Source organism: Ptychodera flava, chromosome 8 (genome assembly GCF_041260155.1).
Source record: "Ptychodera flava strain L36383 chromosome 8, AS_Pfla_20210202, whole genome shotgun sequence".
NCBI classification, from domain to species: Eukaryota; Metazoa; Hemichordata; class Enteropneusta; family Ptychoderidae; genus Ptychodera; species Ptychodera flava.
In genome coordinates this window covers 14922084-14947783 of record NC_091935.1, presented here as the reverse complement: position 1 = coordinate 14947783, position 25700 = coordinate 14922084, and the positions used below count along the sequence as shown (strand labels likewise).

At 38.6% G+C, this 25700-nt stretch overlaps 1 protein-coding gene across 1 annotated transcript; it reads left to right on the top strand.

Moving 5' to 3' along the window:
• The first annotated feature begins 11169 nt into the window (after positions 1–11169).
• On the top strand, positions 11170–24109 carry LOC139138584 (putative serine protease 45). The gene is made up of 8 exons (XM_070707020.1): positions 11170–11418; positions 13147–13171; positions 13543–13852; positions 16723–16799; positions 18623–18797; positions 19799–20091; positions 22023–22162; positions 23334–24109. The coding sequence occupies exons 1-8, from the start codon at positions 11344–11346 to the stop codon at positions 23496–23498; spliced, it is 1260 nt and encodes a 419-aa protein (XP_070563121.1). The 5' UTR covers positions 11170–11343; the 3' UTR covers positions 23499–24109.
• The last annotated feature ends 1591 nt before the right edge of the window (positions 24110–25700 follow it).

Below are 25700 nucleotides of genomic sequence, written 5' to 3'. Positions count from 1 at the left end.
ACCAGATGAAGTCAGACCGATGTTTTTGTCTGGCTGTTTATTTTTTTGTTTGTTTCAGGCTTTCGTCAATGCTGATTGACTGATGACTGCAGGATGGTGCGTTGACTCGAATTTCCTCCATGGTGTTAAAATTTGACAAATAATATATATTGTCGCCACCAAAACAAATATTTTTGACAAATATTATTTGAATTATTTGTCAAAGTTTAACACCACCTACAAATAGAACGGTACGTCCCGATCATACATATATAAGACTGTTGAGCTAAGATTACTTTCACTTCTCCATCTTTCTGATGATTGCAGGATGCATTAAACTTAAGTCACAGATACCATTACCTTATACTTGAAGTAGTTTTGTGTTATTTTATATATATATATATATATATATATATATATATATATATATATATATATATATATATATATATATATATATACATACACATATATGTTTGTGTGTGTGTGTTTGTGTGTGTGTGGGTGCGTGTGTGTGTGTGTTCATACGACTAGTATGTGCGTATGTTCAGCCCTTACAGCACCATCGGTCGTGACTCAGCTCGTTTCGAGTACGTGGAATAAACAAAACAGTATGACCCTAAATGACACTATCAGTATAATATTGGCAGAGTAAAGGTTACAGCACTCCCGTTCTAATAGCTAAGTCGCCACCTTGAGACATTCTTATCCTATAGTTTTGAACGTGAAAATGTGTCACGTGTAGCGTAGTGTTGGCTGAGGTCATGTTCAAAGGGATCCTGCTTTTAGGCTTTACCCGCGGGTCTACGTATTTAGTCGAGACAGCTTTCTAAAACATTTACGAATGACTGGCAAATATACGAAAGTGAAAAGGTGTGTCTTGAGAAGGCGATGAAGGTGAAAAATGTAGTTATCGAATGCAATTTTTCCAGAGGTTCTTTTGTGAAGAGACTGATAGCTTTGCCTTGAGTTTTTAAACAAACGCAGCAAGTGACACCCGTAATTAGTATTATTGACATGACCAAGGTTCCCCTTTTTTCAGGGGAAAGGTTACAGTTGCTTGCCATTCATCATGTACTAGTAAGCCGCTTGGTGTCTTTGACAATCTGTGTCACCTTCAAATGTCCTTGCTGGTCGCGTAAGGTACTGTACGAGGGAGCGAGATCACCTGACACGGCAAACAAGTCATCGTTGATGACACAGTCCCCACTTGTTAATGGGTACTTTGATTACAAGTCCTCAGAGAGGATAGAGTGCTCTTCATTAATTAGGTTTGTGATAAAAATACTTTGATACAGATGGCGCTCAATGGGCAAGAATGAGTTCCATGGTGATGAAAACATAAAACCAATGTAGGCCACCATCCTAAAGTTCATAAAATGAGTCAACTAGGAATTAATCGACAGGATGTTGCAAAACATTTTTGCATACTATCCTAACACTAACAGATTATCACCGGTACCATATTTCATAAAGTTTGATGCGGTATTTACAACACTATGAGATCAACATCTGTATCTAGTTTCATCAAATTTGACGTTGTATTTGTGGATATATCATTCTAATTAGGAAAGTTTATTACATATGCAATTACAAATTAATTAAAATGACACTGATAAATGTCTTTTTCAATGTTAAAGCAATGTGAGCTTCTGTACATGAAATTTGATGCAGTGTTTCTTGATATATCAGGCTAATTACTAAACTTCAATAATTGACATGATACTGCTACATGACGTGAAACAAATTGACGAGCATATGTATGAAATAGGTCAATGTCGTTGTACCAACTTTGAATGATACTTGTGGAAATATGTCTGAGTTATGGCTCTGTACATGAGAAAAGCGTAACAAAATCTGCGCCATGCAGCGATATTTGATCTAATGTATGACATAAGTCAATGTCCATGTACCAACTTTGAATAAAATCAGTTGAGACTTGCCAGAGTTATGGCTCTCGACATGAAAAAACCATAACAAAATTACCACCATGTGGCCAAATTGGACCATATCATGAAACAATCGACATACATATGTATAACATACGTAAGTAATGTCCTTGTACCAACTTTGAATAAATTCGCTTGATACATGTCTGAGTTATGGTTCCGGACATGAAAAATCGTAAAACAATGGCCACACGGTGGCCATATTGGAACGTATCACAAAACAAATCGACGTGCATATGTATGACATAGGTCAATGTCCTTGTACTAAGTTTGAATAAAATCGGTGAATAAAATCGGTTGAGACGTGCCCGACTTTTGGCTAAGGACATGAAAAAATTGTAACAAAATGGCTGCCATGCAGCCATATTGGATCATATCATGAAACAAATTGACGTACATATGTATGACATAGGTTAATGTTCTTGTACCAACTTTGAATAAAATCGGTTGAGATATGCCTGAGTATTATGGCTCTGTACACGAAAAAATCATAACAAAATGGCCGCACGGCAGCCATATTGGATCATATTACAAAAAGAATTGACTTGCATATCTATGACATTGGTCAATGTCCTTGTACCAACTTTGAATAAAATCGGTTGAGATATGCCTGAGTTATGGCTCTGTACATGAAAAAAATCGTAATAAAACGGCCGCCTGGCGGCCAAGTTTGAATGAAATCGCTCGAGGCATCTCTGAGATATCTGCGTGAACGGACGCACGCACGCACGCACGGACACGACCAAATCTATAAGTCTCCCCGGAGGGTGTGCGTGGGGACTAATAAACCCACCATGTTCGCTTTACCACCTGGCTGCTGTACGGCCTATAGCAGCTGCTAAAAAGGTGATGTTGCAATTTATCATGCTTTGCAAGTCGTACGATATATTTGTTCGAAATGTATCAAAGTCGAACAAGAAACTATGGCAGTTTCCACCGTCACGTTGAACTTTTTTTGAGTTCGGTGACTTGAAATGAGCACAGGAAGAAATAATACAGTCTGTATTGGGAGGACCAGTGAATTCATAGAATAATCATCTTTTGGCAGTCGTTCCAGGACGTCGAGATCCTTCAACAGCTTTTAATATCCACTAAATTAAATCATCAGCAAACACGTCACAAGCTGCTACTTTCAAGTCCGAAGCTGTCAATTTCAAATATAATCTCACAGCATGGGACATATTAAAGGTATACTGTCACCTGTTCCAAATTTGCCACAGTTACCATTGAAAGAGAAAATCTAACCAATCACAGATTTTAAGCGGGTAGCCGCTTTTTAAAAACAGCGCCCGCACATGGGCATTTTGAATACCGAGGACCATATATGGGCATATTTAGATTACAGGTGACTGTATAACTTTAAGGTAGTATGCGCCTCGAAAGTGAAAGACTTAAACTTTTGCTCTAACTTTCCTCAATGAGTCTTTCAATTATTCTCTTTCAAAATCAAGAATAAAAATAGGGGGTCACCGTGCAAATTTTGATGCTAGAGAAACAAATTACCCAAGATTTACCGATATTAGAAATTCAAAATGGCCGCCATCCCTGTGTTAACTCTATTGAGAAAAATAAAAATTTTCGAATTTCGAATTTCGAAAAACTAAGCCGGTGAAAAGTTTTCTTTCACCAAGAGCTTTACAATGAACCCCCATATGTGGTATATCAGAAGAGAATTGTAAAAGTTTGAGAGTCCGAATGTCTGTCCCGAGGTGCGTTCTACCTTAAGTGTGCTCACCAGTTCATGTAGTCTGGCAGAGACCCTGCGATTCGCGTTCTTCCCTGTTGGAACACGCGCGCGCCCTTTAGAGACGCGACGCGAATCCCAGGGTCTGGACGTTCTTGCAAGCGACCGGTCGGATTTCTGCCTGATCCGGGTACTTTATAGAACTCCGCACATCCGTTAATCAAAATAAAAAAGACAAGTACCATAGCCAAATAAAATTAAAAATGAAAAATAAAAACATACTGCGTATATAGGTCTACCAGCTACTAGTATATATTCTCTCCGCCCAGTTAGATAGGTGTTTCTTTTGACGTCACTGCCCTTATGAATATTCATATACTTGCAAGAACCGACAGTCGCTGTGTCTGGCAGCGCGTGCTCACAGCTAGCACAGCGTAGCCTTCGAATGCAGGCCCATTGGGCGCGCACAAAACAAGACACAGCGACTGTGGAGAGTCTACAGTTCATGATACATACGAATGTTACTGATTCATTTCATGATTGAATATTCAGAGCTATTACCCAAACGTCTCGGAGCAAAATTGTTTTTGAAAAATACGTTTCAAATCAAATATTTAAAGTTGCATTTGGCGATTGTGTCGTTACAATCTGCCGTTATGTTTTACTTTCAAACAGAGCATGCGCGAATGCAGAACAAAATCGACATCAGGCAGCAAGCATTGCAAGCAGCATTACTTGGGCCCTAGCATGGGGGGGGGGGGTTAGAATATATTACAATACTGCTGTACATATACGCAGAACAAGTTACCCCAGTTAAATTGTGGTGCATTCTTATACATTTGAGCTGAAATGGGCTGTTGGTTTTGGTGAAGAAAATATTGTTACATTATTTAATGGTTATCGTAGGTCTTCCGTAAATAGTAATATGGCTGCCAAAGCACGAAACCGATTTGACTGCCTTTCGCAAACATGACTCCTACTGATATTGATGTGAGCAAAATTTCAGTTCAAATGGCTCATCGATTCTGGAGAAGACATTTATGGATTAAATTGACATTATTTAAAACTTCACATGGCGGCTGAGGTCACGTGACCGCTATTGCAATTTCAGTATATTCAAGTAAAAGTATTCTGCACGAGAAATTTGATGTGAATCCTCTGTAGTTTTTGAGAAGATGCCATTTTACGGATTTTCACAAATCCAGTATGGCCGCCAAGGTCATGTAACCCATTCAAGTCCATATGTGTCATGCACTTGTCCGCCCTACTCCTACAAAGGGTGTGAGGTTTCGTAATGATACAAGGAGTGCTTTTTGAGATGAGGAGCTACAAAGATTTTACGGAAGAAGAATTTAAAAAAAGAATGAAGAAGAAGGTTGAAGAATTCGAACGAAACCAATAGGGCCTTCGCCCAGTTGGCCTGTGTCCTAAATATTGCACCCCTGTGTGTGGGATGTCAAATTTGAATGCCACCAAAAGTGTAAAGAAATGAAAGTAAAGTGAAATACATAAATTTTTCATTCAGGCCGATTTAAAAATAATGTAAAGAAGTGTGCGTTGAACCATCTCTGCTACCTCCATGGTTGAACACTTCGTTACAGTGATGCCTACTTTGCGAAAGATGTACCGTGGAGGTCAGACGCAGAATACGAACGGACCACGTACGGTACAAACAAACCAGGTGCGCAAACGCGCGTTTGTACACATGTGGGTTGTTTGTACCGGCATCACGTGATCTCTTGGGCATACATGTATGGCGTCCTTGTTATTCCGGAGTGGGACCAGTTGTTCAAACCCAGAATTCGAATGGTACAAACAAACCCATGTGCGCAAACCACAGTCACCCGTGGTCTTTTCCGCCCTGCGTCTATATATGCGCTCCATAGACGTGTGTAGATATAGGCCTACCTGAGAAGAAGAAAGTCAGGAAACCAAATCTTCTTCTCAGGCATACGTACACGCGTCTATGGAGCGCATATATAGACGCAGGGCGGAATAGACCACAGGTGACTGTGATCTGATTTTAATCAGATTGGTGTATTCCATACGTGTTTGTACACAGGTGGGCTTGTTTGTATCGCCATCACGTGATCTCATGGGCGTACTGAGTCTGTAAAACGCATGGCGTCCTTTTTATTCCCGAGTAGAACCATTGACCGAAAATTGACGCCTTTGATAGCCATACATAAACCATAGTACATTGCCATGGATATCGGTTTTACGTGTTACAAGGACTGCTAGCCGATATTTCACTTTTATCATCACATCCAAACAAACATTTCGATGGTTATTTTCCTCAGCGTAGGCATGTTTTCTTGGTTAGGTATTTCAAAATCATAGAAAGACCGAGAAACAATTTGAGATGATCCATTCGAAATCGCGGACCAACCTCACTTATTATGAACAATTTACTGAATAACAAGCTTAGAACATCTTAATGTTCTGAGCCGTCACCTGGTGTACGTTCCCTGACTTATTTATTTATTTGTTTACTTGTTTGTTTGTTTGTTTATTAATCACCCACTAATATTGAGCGCATACTATACTAGCTGCATTTCATCCTATGCGAACGAGATGATAAGGTGTAGCGGGTGATTAAACATGCACTGTTTGGGATGAATGTATAATTAGGACTTGTGAAAAGCATGCTTATCCGGCACCATGAAGTGTACTCATTTCATTGCCCACTTCCTGTATTCTGCATAATTTGACACACTCTCTTAAAGGCAGGGGAAATACATCGCAAACGGGCTTTCTAGACCCTCTATATTCCACTCAAAACAAATTAACGCTTTCTTTCATTTTCGAATTTCATCTTCATTCGGAAAATTTTACTCTGGAAACTTCATATGCAAAACATTCGAAATATTTTAAAATTCATCATTTACTTCCAGTCAAATTACCTTCAATTTCAAGAAACGTCTCCTATGTTATCATTGGCACTTTTCACAGTATTCCGCACATCTTTACAAACCCTATTAAAGTCACATGACCGGTACAGTGTGTCGAAAATGTTATTATTGCGACCACAAACAAGAAAGGGTTGAAGGCTGCGTACTTTGAGGTCACCCTCCCCTTGTATCCGTTTCCAAATCAAGGAGTGCAAAATTGGGTATATTTTATCGTTCGGTCACGAGACAGAATTGCCCGACTGTCACATGCATTGGGTCGTTTATGCTCACGGAGGGTCGTGTTCTGTGAACCCTGTGATAACAATGTGTCTATTTGCTTCATTAGTAATCCGGAAGCCAGTGCTACCAGGCACGTCATCTGGTGTCGAATTCATGCCAAAGTTACCCCTTTCAAGTTTACTATTCTGAATTCAATTTTACAACTCGACGCTTCCCTCTCACAATTCAACATTATTACTCTCCATTTTATTCTTCTAAATTTCTTGTTACAATTTAACATAACAAATTCCCATCTTGCTTTTCGAAATAAAGGTTGCATCTGATTACTGCATTCCCTCTAATAGAATTCAATCTTGGAGAATTTGAATTTTGCAGAATTGGAGCATATCGATGTGGGTTTTACTTTTCATAACCTTCCACTATGACTTGCATTCAGACGCAGATCTCACTCATGAGAGCCTTAGAACCTTTTCCATAGCTTTTCTAAAAACGTGCTTTTGTTTTATGATAATGTTTGTACAGTTCTATCATGGTATTTATGATTCCTTTTTTTTTGTAAGTTCCCCATTTAAGAACAACCAAACCAACTGGACAAAAATCCAGATCGAACTTACAAATTTTAGATTGCTTTCTTCTCAGAAATTGATGCTAAGCAACCTTATATGGTTTATGTTCAAGGCACGTGAGAGAGGTGAATCACAGATCAGACGATACAGAAGAGCGAATGGTACAGAAATTGTTTGAACAAAAGCAGAACTAAAAGTTATGTCATTTATGCATGTTGAATCTTTGAATAGTGGTTTGATGGTTGAAAAATCCGAACTTCAATCAATTATTTTTTTTTCATCCCGCTGTGACGCAAAAATGACGTAAGAACCCGCAAGTACCCGGATGGCCCGCGGGCGAGAATATTTAGAGATGACCTCTCTAACCAGTCAGTGATTATTATCTCTAAATCATGCCCTTCACAGTCCATGGTTACATGATTCAGCGGGAGCAATATCGGCTACGGGGCCGCTTGTTTGAAACCCAAATGACCCCAAGCGTATAGAGTAATGTTTTCGGGAGAAATAGAATCGTCGATGTCAACTTGTTTTGGTTTGTTTCTCACAGTGTCGAGTGGTGCAGAAGAGTAACATTTTGACAGTTTAAATATCTGCGACAGAGATGCATTCCATCTTGAGCATCAATAAACGACACTTGAAAGGACAAGCGACGGTGAAGAGTTTAGCAAGATTAAACTTTGGTTTACACAATCACGATTAAAAGCACCGAATGACATGTTTTGGGTTTCGCTCAGTTAGTTTTGCTAGTCGTCAAGGTCAAGTTTGATCAAACAGAGAAAATAAACAATTGTCTACAGTTTCATCTACTTTCGATATTCTCCTGTTGAACGTTATTTTACATTAGATTTCTTGAACTTTATATGACTCAGCAAAAATTCAACCCATGAAATCCAAATATATGAGCAGGGATTCATACTAAGTTTAAATATTGCAAATTAATTCACTTTCAAGAAATATACCAACTTCCATGGGTTTCCTTTATATGCAGGAGAGTTCATGTCGGGATGTTAGTTTTCGTTTCTAATTAGAGGACATATTACCTTCAAAAGTACAGGTCGGTCATATTGTACGAACTTCGGCAACAACGTGCTCAACGATTATGACAGGAATGATCCATTCCTTTTGAGAGGATTTGGCCCGATAAACTTCTCTTGGTTCCTCAAAGACTTAAAACATTAGTAATTCTTACACTTGTAATCAAATGTTATCATAAAGCAATACTCACCGCATCCCACATCAGTCTTCGTTGCGCCAGAAAATCGAGCGGGACAGTATCGGCGGGAATATATGTAGAAGCGATCATAGGTCAGAAAGTACACTCACCTCGTTAATAACGATATTCACCGAACTTTTGCAGTGTGCAGGTTTGCGGAACAGGGCCGTGTCAGTAATTTGGTCGGCACAAGTTTAATCTTTGATATATACCGCATTTCTGGTACTATACTATCGACACTACACATGTAGAGTGCAATTAAATTACATATGACGTGCGTTTTGGTCTTATCAGCATGATGACAATCGGTTTGTAATTGAGACACTTTTGTCATCCATAAGCTTAGCAAATGTTTTATCATGAAAACTGTGAGACTCAGATGCTAACATCTCCTGCAATGATTTGGACCACGTTTCTACGAACAGAAGACCATTGGTTTAACATTTGCCAGACAAAGTGTTTCCACTTTCCATGTCCTTAATATTAATACCAATATCATTTGACACGTCTTCTTGACACAGGTGTAATGAACCAAGCCAAGTTGGCCCGGAGAATACTGGATACGACTATCAAAGGTCCTATCCTTCGGTCGCTGATATGACAAGTGCACATAGTATATCAAAGTTCCCTGGGAGTTCATACAGAACTGTATCAGGGCGCAGTGACTCGCAGGGGAGTGCTCCATTATCAGGGTTCGGGCAGGAACGGCAAAGTTTAAGCATGATTCAGTCGAATTGACGTTCTCCTTTTATTGTAGTTAATGCATCGCATCGTAGGAACATCTTATCCGATGCTTTGAAAGTTATATCTAGATAAGTCAATTGTGTAAGGTGCAGAAGGGGTACGGTAGGCATTGAGAACTGCTCTGCCGCCAATCTTAGAGTTAGCGCTAAAGGGAAAACAGAATTTTCGATGTTACCAAGTATAACACTTAGGCCTATGGGTTATTTGAAAAGGGTTAAAATTATACTCATACCATTTGAAACACATTCTCGGGGCGAATGTTATTAACTGAACCGAGTGACTCGTGGAATACTGGAGAAACTATCAACAGTCCGATGCTGGGGCCATTAATATGAAATTTAAAGTAAACACACATAGGACTTTCAAACTACTGGCTTAAATTGGGACTTGTTGACCTGCAGCGGAGCGCTATTTGACCGTGGTTTGACAAAGTTTCAACATGACTCTACCAAATAGGCGGACTCCCTATATGTACGTTTGTAAATCCTTCCTTAGGAAAATCAAAAACATATACTCGGAAAGTTATATCTAAACCTCAAAATTTTTGTTCTAAAGAGTATGCAGTGAGAATCATACCTTGTTGGGTCATGGAAATAGCACACTGAGCTAGGTCTATATTTGAACTAAATGTCACAAAAGGTTGTAAGCCTTTCAGACTTTGACAGCTTCCTTGGCCCTGCGGATCGGTTGATATGTGTGTATTCGGCAAAACTGTTATAACCCAAATGGTTTATTATACGTTTGTCATCTTCATAGAATCATTAAATTACAGCACTCTATGAAAATCAATAGTTATGACACATACTATAATTATTAATAACATATTACTGTACATCACAAGGACATGGAGACCCTTGCTTGTACCCGTCGACAACGACAGCTACGCCGCGGAGAGTCTTGCTTGAGCCATCGACAACGACAGTTGCGCCGCAGAGAGCCTTGCCGAGTCAGTCATTCGTGTGAGCTCGTTCAGTAATTTTGCGAATCGCATCTCAGAGTGGAAAAGAAGCTCAACCTGGATGACTTACAATAACGATTTTACGATTTGATCAGTGGTATTAATGTTTTGTGTTTACTTATTTTAGTGTATATTTTCTTCTTATTGTCTCTTTGAAGACGAAATATGCGCATGCATAATAAGCCGTTACATGCCCCATTTTTTCATTGCAAATACCGGGAATGCCGTGGAAATTTTTAAACAGGCCCCCGACCCGAAGAGAAAAGACAGATCAAATTTAATGTGTCAGTGTCCAATCGTGTCGGACACTGAAGACAGTTTATTGTGTTGAAGTTTCCATGTATATCAATGAACTCAAGATTGTGAGACAGAGAAAAGCCAGAGACCTTTCCTAAAACACTTTTCTTTTCAACTTTTGCAAGCAAAGTTCCTTCTAAAGAAAGTGGATAAATTATTATTATGTGGACAATATCCGGAAGGGGCGATCTCACATTCGTAAAAATACAACTCCAAAAAAAATCAATGTTCTTGGCCTTCGTGAAAAATTTAGTTGAAATGATACCATGGCAGATAGTAATTGACGATTTGAATGTTTATCTGAAGTCATGTTCAATATTTATTGGCATGTTCACTTCAATGAGATTTTTTTCTATGATTGAGTTTGAGCCTGATACGAGCACAGGGGGAGGGAGTGGTAAAGATATTACAGTAAAAATATGTAAAAGTTAATCATCTCCCGGTTTCTTTGTTTGTTGGTGCCAATAACTTGACGTAAAAAAATATATGTCTATAATTACTTACAGAACTAAAGAACTTCAGTCTGTTAGGAATTAAAATTTACGATGTTCACAGTTGAAGAAACCCTCTTCCATAAAGGACTAGGGTAAAATTAATGTCCACTTTGAGTAAGTACACAGTATTTTAGCTCAAGTCTGATCGATTCCCTTTTCAAGTTTCAGTACGTGTACATCGCCATTCGGCATCAAGGGTGACTGACCAAGTATATATGCAAATTTTCGACTTATTTGCATACTGTTGATAACCAGATGGACGTGTCACGTGGACAGGGCTGCCTCGCCGAAACCTGCCGCGTTCACAGTTTCTCTCGTGGCGACCCTAATGATGGCACCACCGCACTTCATCGAAATCACGGTAGTGACGTTTATAGCAGGGATACTTTCCGCTGCTTCTACGGTACGTATATAAAATTAAACGGACGAACAATCCTGTAATGTATGCATTATATGGCAGGGATGCTACAAACTAACGAATTTTTTTAAAAAATCGTGTACCAGAATCCTTCCTCAAACCATGCTTTCAGTTCAGCTAACTAACTTAGTACATGTAAGGAACATGTGCACCTGCTCAACATTTAGGCGAAGGCCAGGTTCAGGGTCAAAGAAATGGAGTGACCTCCTTGAAAATACCAAGAAAAACAGCATGGAGAGTAGGTTGAAATTACTCTCCAACCTCTGGCATTTGAAAAAAAAATCTTTTGAATTCCAGTGGCAGCAGTTGAAGATTACAAGGCATGCACTTTATACCTCCAGTGACACATTTCACAATTCTGACTTGGCTTCGGAATTTCAATTTTCATTAGGGTGACCGGACGATTTTTAAAACTGGAATTTTTTGCCAAAATCTTGATGGAACCTGTTGAAAGTGTTGGTACAAAGTCCAAATCTGAAAAAAATAATTTGGCCAATTAGCATGATCACAATTTGGCAGCATCTGGAAAATCAAAGTTTCCAAATTCTTTCCCTGAGAATATTGTAATGAGGAATAATGAGACAGTGTGACCAAAAATCGGATCAAATATTGTTAAAATGCCATGGCTCAAAGATGACTAACTGTACAATAATGAGTCAGGTGAAAGGTGCATTGATAGTTTCCAAATCATTTCTGCGAGAATATTGTATAGGTTGATAAGTCCAGTGAAAGAGGATGGAAGATTGTCCTCACGCTGACCTTTGTGTTTCCAGTATCATGGATACAAGCCATTGTTTCTGGGCAGAGACAGGTGTGCACGGGTGAAAAAGCACGTTGTTCAAGTACGGCACTATTGCGAACCTTACTTCCTGCTTTGGGAAAACCGTGGGCGCTAATTTGCACTGCAGAGTTGAGCCTTTTTAGAGCACAAAACAAGTAGAAAAATATCTAAGGTACAATTTGCCCGCATGGCCATTCCTCCCTCCTTGGAAAATGATGCCAAAAGTCATAGCCGTTTCAAAGTAAAAATTCCGTCAGCAGTTTCTCGGAAGAAACAAGACCTTTTTAGGAAATTTTTGCACTCATCTTGACTTCCTAGTCTTCACAACATTCACTGTGAAATGCAACTGTTTCCGTTCACGCGATCTCTCATAGCGAATGTTCGCGTGCGAGTAGACGACTTCCAAGATGGCGTCCCCTCTGACGTTTGTTGACAAAATGTGTTCATAAACTTCAAGATTTTCACGTCATTACCTTGTTCACAGACATAAATGTGCACAACTGTTGCATACTTAAGGTGAATTTGTACAATTTATCACTACCTGGGTCCCCCTTTAAGCCTTCGATTTCGAGCATTCACTCTCAGAAAACTCGTGTCAGCCCCATTGTAGGGAATAGGAGGGCCTCTCGTCCGGTCACCCTATTTTCATGTCGCTTGGCTTGTTTATTTCAAAAGTTAAAACAGCAATTTTACAAATAGAAATCATCTTTTGCTATTAGTTTTTACATTTGTTGCGCTTTTATCATTTCAGACTAACAGTTAATACGAATTTCTCCCAGTGATACAGACCCACGCAATAGACCATTTTGTTTATTATGTACGGTACGATTTAAGAATTTGGCCCATCTTACTCATTTACCATTTTACACTTCTAATTTTACGTTTCACCATTTATCAATGAAAATGAATAACTGTTTCTTTCTTTTTTAAAGGAAGCCGCTGCATGGGATACAGAAGGTAAATTTGTCTAACTCGGATTTTCATTTACCAAAACGAATAATGCATACAAACTTTGCCTTGTTCCCAAAGTTAAATTACAATTTGAAAATTTTGATGTAAAATCCCAGATGTTTTTCTCTCTTTCAACTTGAGATTGCTAGGTTTAACGTCAAGTGCAGTCATCATTGTTTTTTTGATCAGCAAGTTATGTGATGCGCTATGGTCTGCATCAGTAAGTCCGGCGCTCACTCAAAGATGTTGATTAAAAATTGATTATTTTATAAACCGGACGCAAAACAGACAGACAGACCCACGTTTGAATCAAAAGACGATTTCTGTTCGAGATACATATTCATATGCATTCTGAACCAAATATTTTCTCTAATTAGTCATTCCAAGATCCTATTACATCGTGTCCGACAAACTCGGAAAACTAGGCTGGACCAGAGCGAATGAGCGTTGTGCATCGCTTTTTCCTGGGGGCCGTCTGGCTCAGGTTCTGAACGAAAATTCGGAGGACCTGATATCACAGCTACTAACCTCACAGCGGACTGACAGCGGCATGTTCTGGATAGCTATGAACGATAGGTCCACTGAGGGAGAGTTTACTTGGCATGGCGGCAGACCAGTCGATTACGTCGGCGAATGGATGAAGGGTGAGATGAATAATGACAGGAAGAGAAACTGCGTCATGCTGAGGTAAGAATTGAAGCTTCCATTTTTTCTGATAGTTCCCCGCCTTCACAAATATTCCAGATGCGCACCTATCCTATCTGAAATACGAGACGAAAGTGACTAATATATTATGTATTGTATTTACATCATAAAGTGACCAAGACCACCTATTGCGGGGGTTTTGATATAGTTCTGTCTTCACCTTCCTCACCTCTTGCTATGTAATCAAATTAACACAGAGATGGATATTTCTCATCAGATATCTTAGCAAGGAAAGTATCCACAAGCAGGGTACCCTCGCCAGCTAAATTTTGCGACTCGAGTCCCAGCTACACAAAGTTGACAAACCAAGAATATAGAACACAAGTGTTCTAAAAATTATCTCCACCATGTTTATTCTCGTGTGGCATCTACACAGTTTTGACATCACAAAACATTACACATCTTTGTGAAATGACGAGCATTTACGATGTATTTAGTAACAAATCTGTCCAAGCGTTGGGTGTACCATGAGATTTTGACAGTTCACGACCCTATGTATAAGCACTGACGATAGCGTGCGCCAATTTATGTAAAAAATTAAGCAATAATGTACATCTCCCCGGCCCATAATGGACAAAACAAAAGCAAACTTTGCAAAACATGATGTACGAAGCAAAGCCGAGTACATTAGTATGTGGAGTGCACATTCTGCTGGCAATGAGTCAATTATGGGCTGGAAGGAGTCACATTGTTCTTATTTTATACTTTCACGATGCCAGTGAATTTGTAGATGTAGAAAACACCTCTGGCCAAAATGGTGGATAATCGAATGCATTATCAGTAAGAATCTTGAGGGTATGACGTCACAAAATTCACTGGTTTTGACACAGCTATTATATAATGAATAATAATGATGAAGGGGTGAAACGTTAAAAGGCGTCTTCTCTTAAAAGGAGCGCGTGACTCTGCTATATCGCGAATATAGCAATGTTATTTTCACGCCTCGACCAATCGCTGCGATTTCCCCATAAATATTATACAGCTCGATGGGAAATAACCGGCGAGAGGTCACGGTACAGGAAGAGTACTGGATGCTAATCTTCAAAGATAACACCGTCAATTTGTTATGCACAGATGTCACACAATGTTGGGCGTCCCCCTTGTTTGACTGCAATCGTAAAAGTACGTTCGATACACCTTGGTCATTTGCATATACAATAAAATGCAAAGTGATCTATGGTTCCCTGTACACGTGAATTGCATGCTTGATCAGACCCTGTCACACTGCTGGGTCACTAATTATCAGTTTATGGTGTTGTTTGTAATTTATTGGTCACCAGGCGGAAGGTAACAAGTGTAGTGGACGAAAGTTGAAGGACCTTTGGCAAGGTCACATCGTAATAACAAAATTGACATTGATCACATATCAAATTAAATGACTCATTAACAATATACTGGTAAAATGTAATTAAAAATATTAATAAGCACGCATTTGTTGTTGCTTGGTGTAGTAAGTGCACTTTTTTCCATTTCAAAGCTGCTGTACGATCGGGTTAAGTAAATCTAAACTTTGGATACGGACGTATTTGCTGTTCTGCGCACAGCTATTTCATGTATTTTCTTATAATCCTAGATTATATTGCAATTTACGCGTTAAAATATCACGATTCATGTCAACGAAAGTCGTTCCATGTATCATGTACTAAAGATGTCAATTTGCAAAGTTCGAGATTATACGCACGTTCATGTATTTTGGGTTTTCGCTCATTTAGTTTTGCTGAGTCATTTAACGTTAAGATAGTTCGCGCCTCGAAAGTGAAAGACTTGAACTTTTGTGCAAACTTTCCTGAATGAAACTTTCAACCATTCTCTTACCAAATCAACAATAAAAATCGGGGGTCACCGTTCAAAGTTTGGAACTAGCGAAACAAATTACCCAACATTTTGCGATATTTGAAATTCAAAATGGCCGCCACCCTGTGCTAACTTTATGGGGAAAAATTAAATTTGGGATTTTCGAAAAACCAAGCCGGTGAAAGTTTTTCTTTCTCTGAGAGCTTTAAAATGAACCCTCACAAGGGGTAGATCAGAAAAGAATTGTAGAAATTTGAGAGTCCGACTATCTATCCCCGAGGCGCGTTCTACCTTAAAAGTTTGATTAAAAGAAAGATAAATTAAATAACGGTTTTAACCGAATAGATGCTTTACTTTTTGGTTGCTGTACACATTTTTATTCGTTTCGTTTAGTGATCGAAGTTTGACTGTAATGACTCGGCAAAAACTAAATGAGCGAAACCCAAAATGAACGAGCGTGTGTCATTAGTATTTAAAAACAAAATACCTAGTAAGTTGCCGATGTCTGGAATTTAAAATGGCCGCTATACCCTATGTTACTGATAAGAGGGGAAATCACATTGCTATGAACACGAGCAGGTAGTAAAAACTTCATATTTACCTCAATTTAAAAATTGATTTTTCACGTGGAGCCAGAAAAAAATTTATAAAAATTTGAGTGTTCGAAAAACACTCTGAGGAAAGGTTTGTTGAACGTTCAGAGTTAAGCTTATATAAGGTCAAGTCGCAAGATTTTATCTGAATGCCTTGGCGAGAAAATTATGAAGGCTATTCACACTTTCAGGATTGTGGAATAAACGTGAACTTGGCTTCACCTGTTAAGTACTTTTTCTCTCAGATCGAATTCGTTTTAAAGTGGCCAGGTATAAACGTCAAGGCATGCCTCGAAAAAACTCTGAATCTCATTCCTGCACCCCATGAACACCTGTTTGCATGAAGATCACCGCTCATTACTTCATGTTAGTCCCCCACTCTCCAACGCTTCCCCGCTGCCCAAATATACCGGTGATTATTACTGCAGGGAAAAATAATTTACATGGTTTTTTTTTCTTTAAAAGGGTGAAAAAACACATTATCTACTGGATGTTTGACAGATGTGGCTATAGAAGGAACTATATATGTGAATATTTTTCAGGTAAAATAATCGTGTAAATGACGATGTGAACATTTTTGTGAAAATGTCCCCTAGTACTTCGGTTACATCTGCATGAAGAGAGTGGAAACAATAGTCAATACACTCACTGTGACAGTTTTCAGCAGATCCAAGTATCTGGATAAAAGATGACATGATGATCGTTTGTACGCCAACTCCCCTGCAATACCCCTTTTTAGAAGTCATGTGACCCCTTGTAAAATCAGGCGATACTACTGCAGTTTTGTGGTTTTCGTTCAGCTGACGCCACAAACAGCGATCACAAATTGTCGTCTGTCACCACAGCGCTGAGGTCATCCAAAAATGTAATCGCGTGAGCAAAATTCATGATTTTTTAAAAAACAAACTTTATATTTATAGTCGAATTACGAACTAAACCTAATTTTTTCCTTTACATAAGAAACTTTGAATGATCTTATACAATTTTACTTAGTTATGACAGAAACTATTTTATTTCACGAAAATATGAGTAACCTGTGAGTGTTTGCTGAGCTTTCGTTTATGGACCCTGACGTTCTGCGTGATCGACAATACTTGTGAAGATAATACATGAGAATATGTGACAGTCCGAGGATCCGAATTTTTTACATCTATTATCCGATTACTACAGCAATGACCGGGGTTTAACATTTGGGACCTCCGACTGCCCAAAATACTAGTTACGTCAAGTCACCCCATCTAGACAAAGACAGTAAAATTGTCATTATTAGCATTGCTGGTCTCTGTAATTGTTGCCGTCTATATATCGGTAATCGTCAAATTTCGCGTAATTTTCAAAAAAATATCACTGTGACTGTAATATTTCTGTGTAAATGGGCGAAATCTTTTTGCTTTGCTTCTACAAATTGATTTTGCACAAATCTTCATATTTGTACATATCACGTTAGCATATGTAAATTTCTGGTAACAGCAATGCGTCGAGTCGAACAGATTCAGAATTCCATTTGGGCAAACATATTTTATTCAGAAGGATCGGTTTTATCCAAATATAGCAGATTCTCTGTATTATTGTCGCGCCAGCGGCTTACTGACTACGCATGCGCTTATTCATAATATACTATGCGAGTAACCGGAAGTGTACCCTTCTTTCTCATGATGGGCGCCGCCATGTTTTTTTTTTGAGTACTCGTAAATAAACAAATACGAAACAAATTACTATGATATAACATGCCTTTTATAAAATATACCTCTTTTATTAGCCAGTAAATGTTATTATACACCTTGTCGCTGATACAAAGTATCGTTGATATAGATAAACGGAGAAAACTGTCGTGCATATGAACGGGGGCATACGCAAAGAATGCTGGGATTGAATTATAGAAGAGCGCCCCCTGTGTCAATAATTAGATTCAAAAATTGCAAGTTTTTAGACGGAACGCTATAGTTTTCAGCTTGCAAGTGGAAGGTGGGCAGTGCGGTTACCATTGCAATGATAATTATTGCATAATACGTCCCTTGTTTACGCCATAGGCTGTTATCATTGTAAAAATTGCAAATTTTTGTCCAAAATTTTTACATGCTACGAGAAAATCTATACCTGCCCTGCTGCAGGGTTTGACGTCGTGTAAGTACGTGAACTGCTTTCATCAGAGGGAAACTGGGCATAGTTGTCATATAAACGTTTATGAAGTAACAATTACAGTTTATCATGAATCAATACAAATAACCTTAACCCCTGGCGCGACACCAAGGGCTGAGCCCTATATAATATTATGTTCATATGATATGCTTAGAAAAGTTCGATGATTTTCCCAAAAGAAGTAGGGAAAGTAGACAAAATTTTCTGTGCTTTTCTGTGCTTCCAGGACCACTGGAGTGCGGCAAGCAGGCCCCGCCACAGCTTCAGAGTCGCATATACGAAGGAAACACTGCACAGGTTGGCATGTGGCCTTGGCAGGCGTCGCTCAACGTCTCTGGAGAACATACCTGTGGCGCTGTCCTGCTGGACAGCCAGTGGTTAATCACTGCCGCACAATGCGTGTAAGTAATTGATTCTATCCATAGCCACCTGTCAGTACAGTCGATAAAGGACTCCTAAGAACTGATCTCTGACACGAAAGAAAACCGTGAGATTAAAGGGCCAGTAATGCTAACTTTTGATGATTTTTTTCATGTTTTTATTTTTGTATATCAATTGGAACTTCTTATTCTACTCCCCAAAGAATGTTAAAACCCCACAATTTAAAGATCCATTAGCTGTAACTTCGGTCATTTTTTTATTTTGTTTGTTCTGTGTATCATCTGCAGTGGTTTGAATCCCTGAACGATGGAGAAATTCCTAATATTTAGCTCATAAATATACCCTATATGAGTATAATCTGCATTGTTATTGTTTAAATTTTGTATTCAGGTCCGGACTAGAATACATTTATCAACAACAACAATGGTCATTTCACATATACAGGCTGTGTTGGCAAGCAAGACACCGGGCATTGGTCATGATGATCGGATTATAGTAAAATACTGTAGTTGATACATTGAAACAGAGTAGTGAAAAATTAGTTAGAAGTTACAGCTAATGTCCCTTTAACTGATCAACTTAGCACCTATATGTGTAAAATGCATTGTTATTGTTTACATTTGAATTCTAGTCCGGACCAGAAGTCACTTTTCAACAATAACAATGCACTTTACACACGTATGGGCAGAGTTAAAAAGCTTAGCAACGTATGTATCAATATGCTTCGGGAAGTAGAACAAGGAGTTATGGTTGACATTCAAAACATAAATGGTGAAAAAATTATCAAAAGTTAGTATTACTGGCCCTTTAAACATTCCTTGCAATCCGCAACCGTAGGGAAAAGTAGTTTCGTTCGAGCTACAGAGAATTTACTTTCTCAAAGATTTCTTTCGCGCCTAATGTCTAATTGTATAACGAAAGTATATTAACTATATGTTGTGTTGAAGAAAATGCAATGGTTTTTGTTTTTATCGCTTCTTCCGATGACGTCATTCTCATCACTGGCATTTTTTTTCAACAGATATGACGACGAAAAGAAAGTGGTCAAAGATTTCGGTACGATGCAGATCAGAATGGGAAATGCAAATTTAGATGAGTCTGCTTGGAGCGAGCTCTACAGTAAAGTCGATATTGTCGAGATCCATCCAAAGTACGAGTCTGGATACAGGCAGTGGGACTTCGCCCTCTTGCATATGCCCTCACCGGTGCATTACACGTATTATATACGACCGGCATGCATTCTGGGCCCAGAGGATACCGGGAAGTTTGATAGGTGTGCTATCAGTGGTTGGGGCGTCACCAAAAAATCGGGCGGTAAGAAATTGCATCTTTCTCTCACCGACAAACTTTTACTTTGGTCTGCGGGTATCGCAATCATTTGAGTGTTTCGAGTAAACATGGCTTAAAGGGAGCAGGTCGCCGGAATACACTCAGTGTGACAGTTTTCGGACGACCTCAGTTTTCGGACATTTAATGACATGCTGTTCGTTGTACTCACTTTGCTCTGTATTGATAGCATTTTACAGTTCATGTGACAGCATATTAAGTCAGGTGACGCTGCTGTCCCGTTTTGGATAGTTTTTTTTCGGTAAAAGCTATTTCGGGCTACAAACTTAGCGAAGTTAGCCACACCGTACGATACAAGGTGTCGAAAGCAACACACAGAGCCCGTGTCCGATATCTAAGCGCCATACACGCCGAAATATAGTTGCGTCGTCAATAGATTAAGCGTAACTAATTTATCACGAAATATTTACATACAGTTTCTTAAACACACCGAAATTGAAAATCGGGGGTTTGAAGTTTCAAAATATCAATATGAAGTCCGATTACTGCGATAGCATTCCGATTACTACGCACCGAACATGGGGTAAAAAATTTGGCAACTTTTACCCTCTAAATACCACTTCCGTCGTGTTAACAGTTTGAGGATAAACACAAAGTTTCGAAAGGTATGGTAATAAGATTTTGTTGTGCTTGTCATTTATGAAACGGCTTTGGGCGAAATTCACCACCCTGTCCGAAAACTGTCACACTGAGTGTAGCGCCAAAAAAGTCACGGTCGTACGGTACTCCTACGACCAAGGCAAACACTATATTCAAGGTATGTTGGCGATTGACGAAATTTAAAACATGCTTGTCATAATGTGCACCGAAAAATTTAAATATTGCAGCTATATTGACGTGATGCATATATCCGATTGTACATGAAATTCGTTCTTTGTAAACAAAAAAGTCGTACAGGCGCAGCTAGTTCAAGTCAAGTCAAGTTTATTTCAGTACTTATGGCCACCAGCCAAAATGCACAAAACCAACGTCATGCGACATGGCATGACGTTGGTTTTAGCAATACAGAAAGCCCTATAGTTTCAAAGTCGAATCTTTTGTGAAAATTTCGCAGGCTTAATTTTGTGAAAGTCGAAAATTTTGTTTTCCATAGATAGTTAACACAAAGATGATGGCCATATTTCGAATTTCAAGGTACAAACTATCTGAAGTTAAAATCTATCTACTGTTGATTGACCAATCAGAGTGCTCAATTCAGGGTGTTTTATCTACTCGTAAAGCCTTGGTCACCAAATTCCAGAAACGAATGACAGCGCCGTAGTAAAGTACTGTCCAATCAAAAGTGAACATGTCATATTCTGTAGACATCTGGTACGTTTTAATATTCAAATTTGGTAACACAGCGGAAACAAGCTGCAACACAAAATCTGCTGTGCCCTAGGGCATTTATATTATGTGCCCTAGGGCATTTATAGGATGTTCCATTACATTGGAAGGCTATTTCACAAATAAAAGTTTTAATTCATATCCTAAACATGTTACATTGACAAAGGGGACGGTTGACGTAAACACATTGAAAACGAAAATATATCAGTTAGGGGCGATAGTTTTTAAGTCAGATAAAACCCTCGTACTCGGGCTCTTCTGGTATATAAAGTCCAACCCTACGATAAAATGTCTCGGCCTGCGGCCTCGACATTTTATCGTTGGGTTGGACTTCATATACCAGAAGAGCCCTCGTACTCGGGCTTTATCCTATACGAAAACTATTTATACGAAAGGACATACAGCAGCTTTCCCCCTTCCTTCTGGGTAAGACCAGTCCATATGCAGGAATGGGGTTGTCATGCATTAATTAATCTCGAAAATTAATCAACCTGTAACAAATACTTTTCTCTTCTGTAGCATCTGACCGTTACTCAGAGAAATTAAAGAACAAATACTTTTCTCTTCTGTAGCATCTGACCGTTACTCAGAGAAATTAAAGTACGCATACGTTGATATAGTTGATCAAGAAGAATGCGACAAAGCACATCCGAATGAAATCTACAGCGACCATATGTGTACTACTAACGATGGTGGCGCCAGCATTTGTTCTGTAAGTTTGAAATGTTTTTGCGATCAATTTCCCCTGCCTCTGTTTTACACCACGGTTTGTGAGGGGGCGTTATCCTATTGCGCAAAACTGAAATATTGAATAAAAGTTCAGAGCGCAACTTTTCTTTTCAGGGCCATAATTTATGATACTTCTCACGGCCAATAAATCAATAGACAAACAGGACCTACTGGCTGTGTACAAGAAGAATCATAAAAACGCACCCTTCTGGATAAATTTCGATTCTTGTGTGAGATAATTTGGAAATTTCAGCTAGATGTCTTCGTTCTTTTTGTTTTCCACCTCCTTTAAACCGATTTCGTGGAGAGTTTTTTTATTCTTCTGCTCCAGTGCTACCATGACAACATTCCCAATATTTGTATGGCGCTGCGTAAACTGATAAATGATGCACCTCTATCAATGTTTTCTACCGAGGGAGTGCAGGGGCAGGGGAAATTGATCGCAAATTGTCATACATCTCAGGACAAGGGAATTTGATCGCCACGATGCGCACCTTGTCTATACTTTTGTTATAGCCTCTACCTCCCTCCCAACCATTTGGTATTTGACATATTATATTTTATAACCTTGCGGTGGAGAATTGACATGTTTTGGGAGAAAAGTAAAATCCCCCTGTTAGCCCGGCATTTCCTCCGGAGAATAATGGACTGAAACATTCAGTTGTGTATGGGTCTCCATAAACTCCAACCCACACCATGGGTCACAGTTAGCGGAAACCCGCGCAGGCCTGTTCGTCTTCAATGATACCACGCTCAAGCGCATTTCATTGTGCATGTTGGTGGCGCTGTTCGCAGCGAGAAATCAAATGTCCGTTTCTCATTTGCCTGACTTTAATAGTAATCTGAACGGGTTTGCAAATTACTACGGATATGATCATCTGGACGATCTCTATCGCGCTGCAGCTTTAACGAGATTAAATGTATTATTCCAGATCAGTTTTGTACGAGACTCTGTTATGAAATAGAAATAGATTGGGCATTTGAAAGTCGTCTGTCAAGAAAATGCAAGGTTTCCTCTATCCTTTCTCCTCAACGTTACATCAACATATTTCATATATTGCAGACTTTTTTTAATTACATGGTGTTTTATTTCCGAAATGCTTCCCTTTTTAATTATATGATTTTTATTGTCCAAAATGTTTTACATACATCAGGGAGATGGTGGCGGTCCATTAGTATGCAAGAAAAACAAGAAATGGTTCGTGGTTGGAGTCGCCATGCCGCTCAGCGGGGGCTGTGCAAGCAAAGATCAACCATCGGTTTTCTCCCGAGTAAGCTTTGCGATGCCGTGGGCTTCAAAGAAATTTAAACCGGAGTAACTACAACGTTCATTCTACGATAAAGTACAATCGTTACAGATTTGATTCCATTTGCATTTTCCCCGGAACTGTACTGATTTTAAAATAGCTATTTTCAGTATACCAAATGAACTCGTCCGTCGATTTTCAACTTGCCAGACCAAATCTAAAAGAAACCACTATGTTGGAAATTTTTTCTTTAATTGTTGTAGAATCTTTCAGTCGGTCGAAACCAATTCCCACAAAAATTTGGACAGCAAGCCCCGAATCTTTATACAAAAGTATTTTTTTTTTATTAAATAGTCAAATTATTCATCGAGGGATGTAAATAATTTGCCGTTTTTGTTTGTTTTGAACACAGTGTGAACAAGAGATGTGAGCGATATTTTTATTACATTTATTCAAATTATATTCTTATATGTCAATTATGTATCTTAATTTTATATTGTCTTTTTTCATCAATGGATTTGACTTGTTTATAATTTATTTTTTTATTCCTCATTTGTTCTTTAGCATTTCGCCTGATACTACTTTAACGTTGTAAAGTTCACGTCTTTCGCGTAAAATAAAAAGTCTTTCATTCTGTATTTACCAGCGTTTTTGTAGTCTTTTAAATATATGCCTGTAAACATTCCCGCTCTTTTGAAGTATTTTTTGGATCTTTTGAGCAAAAAAGAATAAAAAATAACTTGAAAATGAAATGAAAAATCCTTTGTCATCGCATCATCTTATACGAAACCCAGTAATGAGTTTCATTACTAGTTCTTGCATTTAATAGTTCTCTGCACGCTCATACTTGTGAGTCTCGATTCATAGATTGCAAAAGTAGTAAGCATGAAAAAAAAATGTTCCAGCTCATTGAATAGAAACATTTTACTTGTGAAATTTCAAAGTCCTCAGAAACTAGTTCCGTTCACAAATGCCCCTCGTATAACAAAAAGCATTTATTTGGGCTGTTTCGGTAAATCTTCTATTGACATTGCAGATTTTCACTCAGAAGTTCTGAAGAGATCGATGAATCCAAGACTATCTTTTTAAAATACAGAACTGTAAATTATGGTGTATATGACACAACTTTAGTTGATGCAACATTGCCAAACAGTTGTCATATGGATGTTCTTGATTTTAATACCAGAGAGAAAAACTGCTCACATAGAGTCGTAAGAAATCCGATGTTTACAAAAGCAACATTTTCTTCTACCCAACGACAACTTTAGTATTTCTATTATGATAATCATTGGCGACACTGCTTTCAGGAAAAAAATCGCCGCTATACATATTTGTAGCCAATGGGATCTAATTATTGCGTGAAAGATATCGTACCCTGTTTAGCGTAGGAGCAGAAAATTTGGATTTCATTTACAGATTTTCATTTTCATTTACATTTCTCAATGAGTATGAAGACAAAAATAATCAAACACGTTGAGTTGTCTTGTAACAATGCGTCTGCGGTTTTACACCATGTTGACGTCACTGTGCCTCTCTGTGCATTGTGGGAAATTAAAACTGCAATGCCCATCGCCAAATACCTGTTACGCGTTATGGCAGGTACATTACCTTTCCCGTTGTTGACTTAAATGCGTGGGAAGTAAACAGGCAAGATTTCTTTTAACTTTTTCAACTGCTCAGGCTTTTTTCTAGTCATCCACAATAAATGCACACCTGTATACGCTGTACAATAGTTCTCAAAACCTGTTTGTACACTTCTATTTTTCAGAAGAAAGAAAAATATCCTAATACAGTAGTACAGGGAATGAGCAATATATATGTATATATATATGTATATATATGTATATATGTATATATCTATATTTATATGTATATAGTATCTATCTATCTATCTATCCATCTACATACTATATATACATTACATATATGTATAGAGAGAGAGAGAGAGGGAGAGAGTCATGACAATTTTCACAGACCCAGGGAGCCTCTCTTCAACGAACTGAACACTATTCACTTGGTCTTCTATGAACCAACCTATGGTTGAACTTCATACGGTTTTTTGTCGTTCACCAAACTTTAAAGTACATGTATAGAGAACCAGATATGAACTGAATATGCTCACGCGTTTTACAAAAGGTTCATTAATAGTAGTACGCTTCACATAATGTTTGATATCCAGTAAACAGACTAGAAAATTTTGACAAAATTACAAACTTAGTTATCAAGCATTGAAATTTACTGCTGATCACTCGACCTGTAGTGACGTTTATCACA

What these genes read in the sequence shown, in the direction of transcription:
- LOC139138584 (XM_070707020.1), top strand. Translation starts at nt 11,344, where the DNA reads ATGATGGCACCACCGCACTTCATCGAAATCACGGTAGTGACGTTTATA. An exon ending in TACTTTCCGCTGCTTCTACG is followed by an intron (nt 11,419 to 13,146) that starts GTACGTATATAA and finishes TCTTTTTTAAAG; the next exon opens with GAAGCCGCTGCATGGGATAC. An exon ending in ATCACTGCCGCACAATGCGT is followed by an intron (nt 18,798 to 19,798) that starts GTAAGTAATTGA and finishes TTTTTTCAACAG; the next exon opens with ATATGACGACGAAAAGAAAG.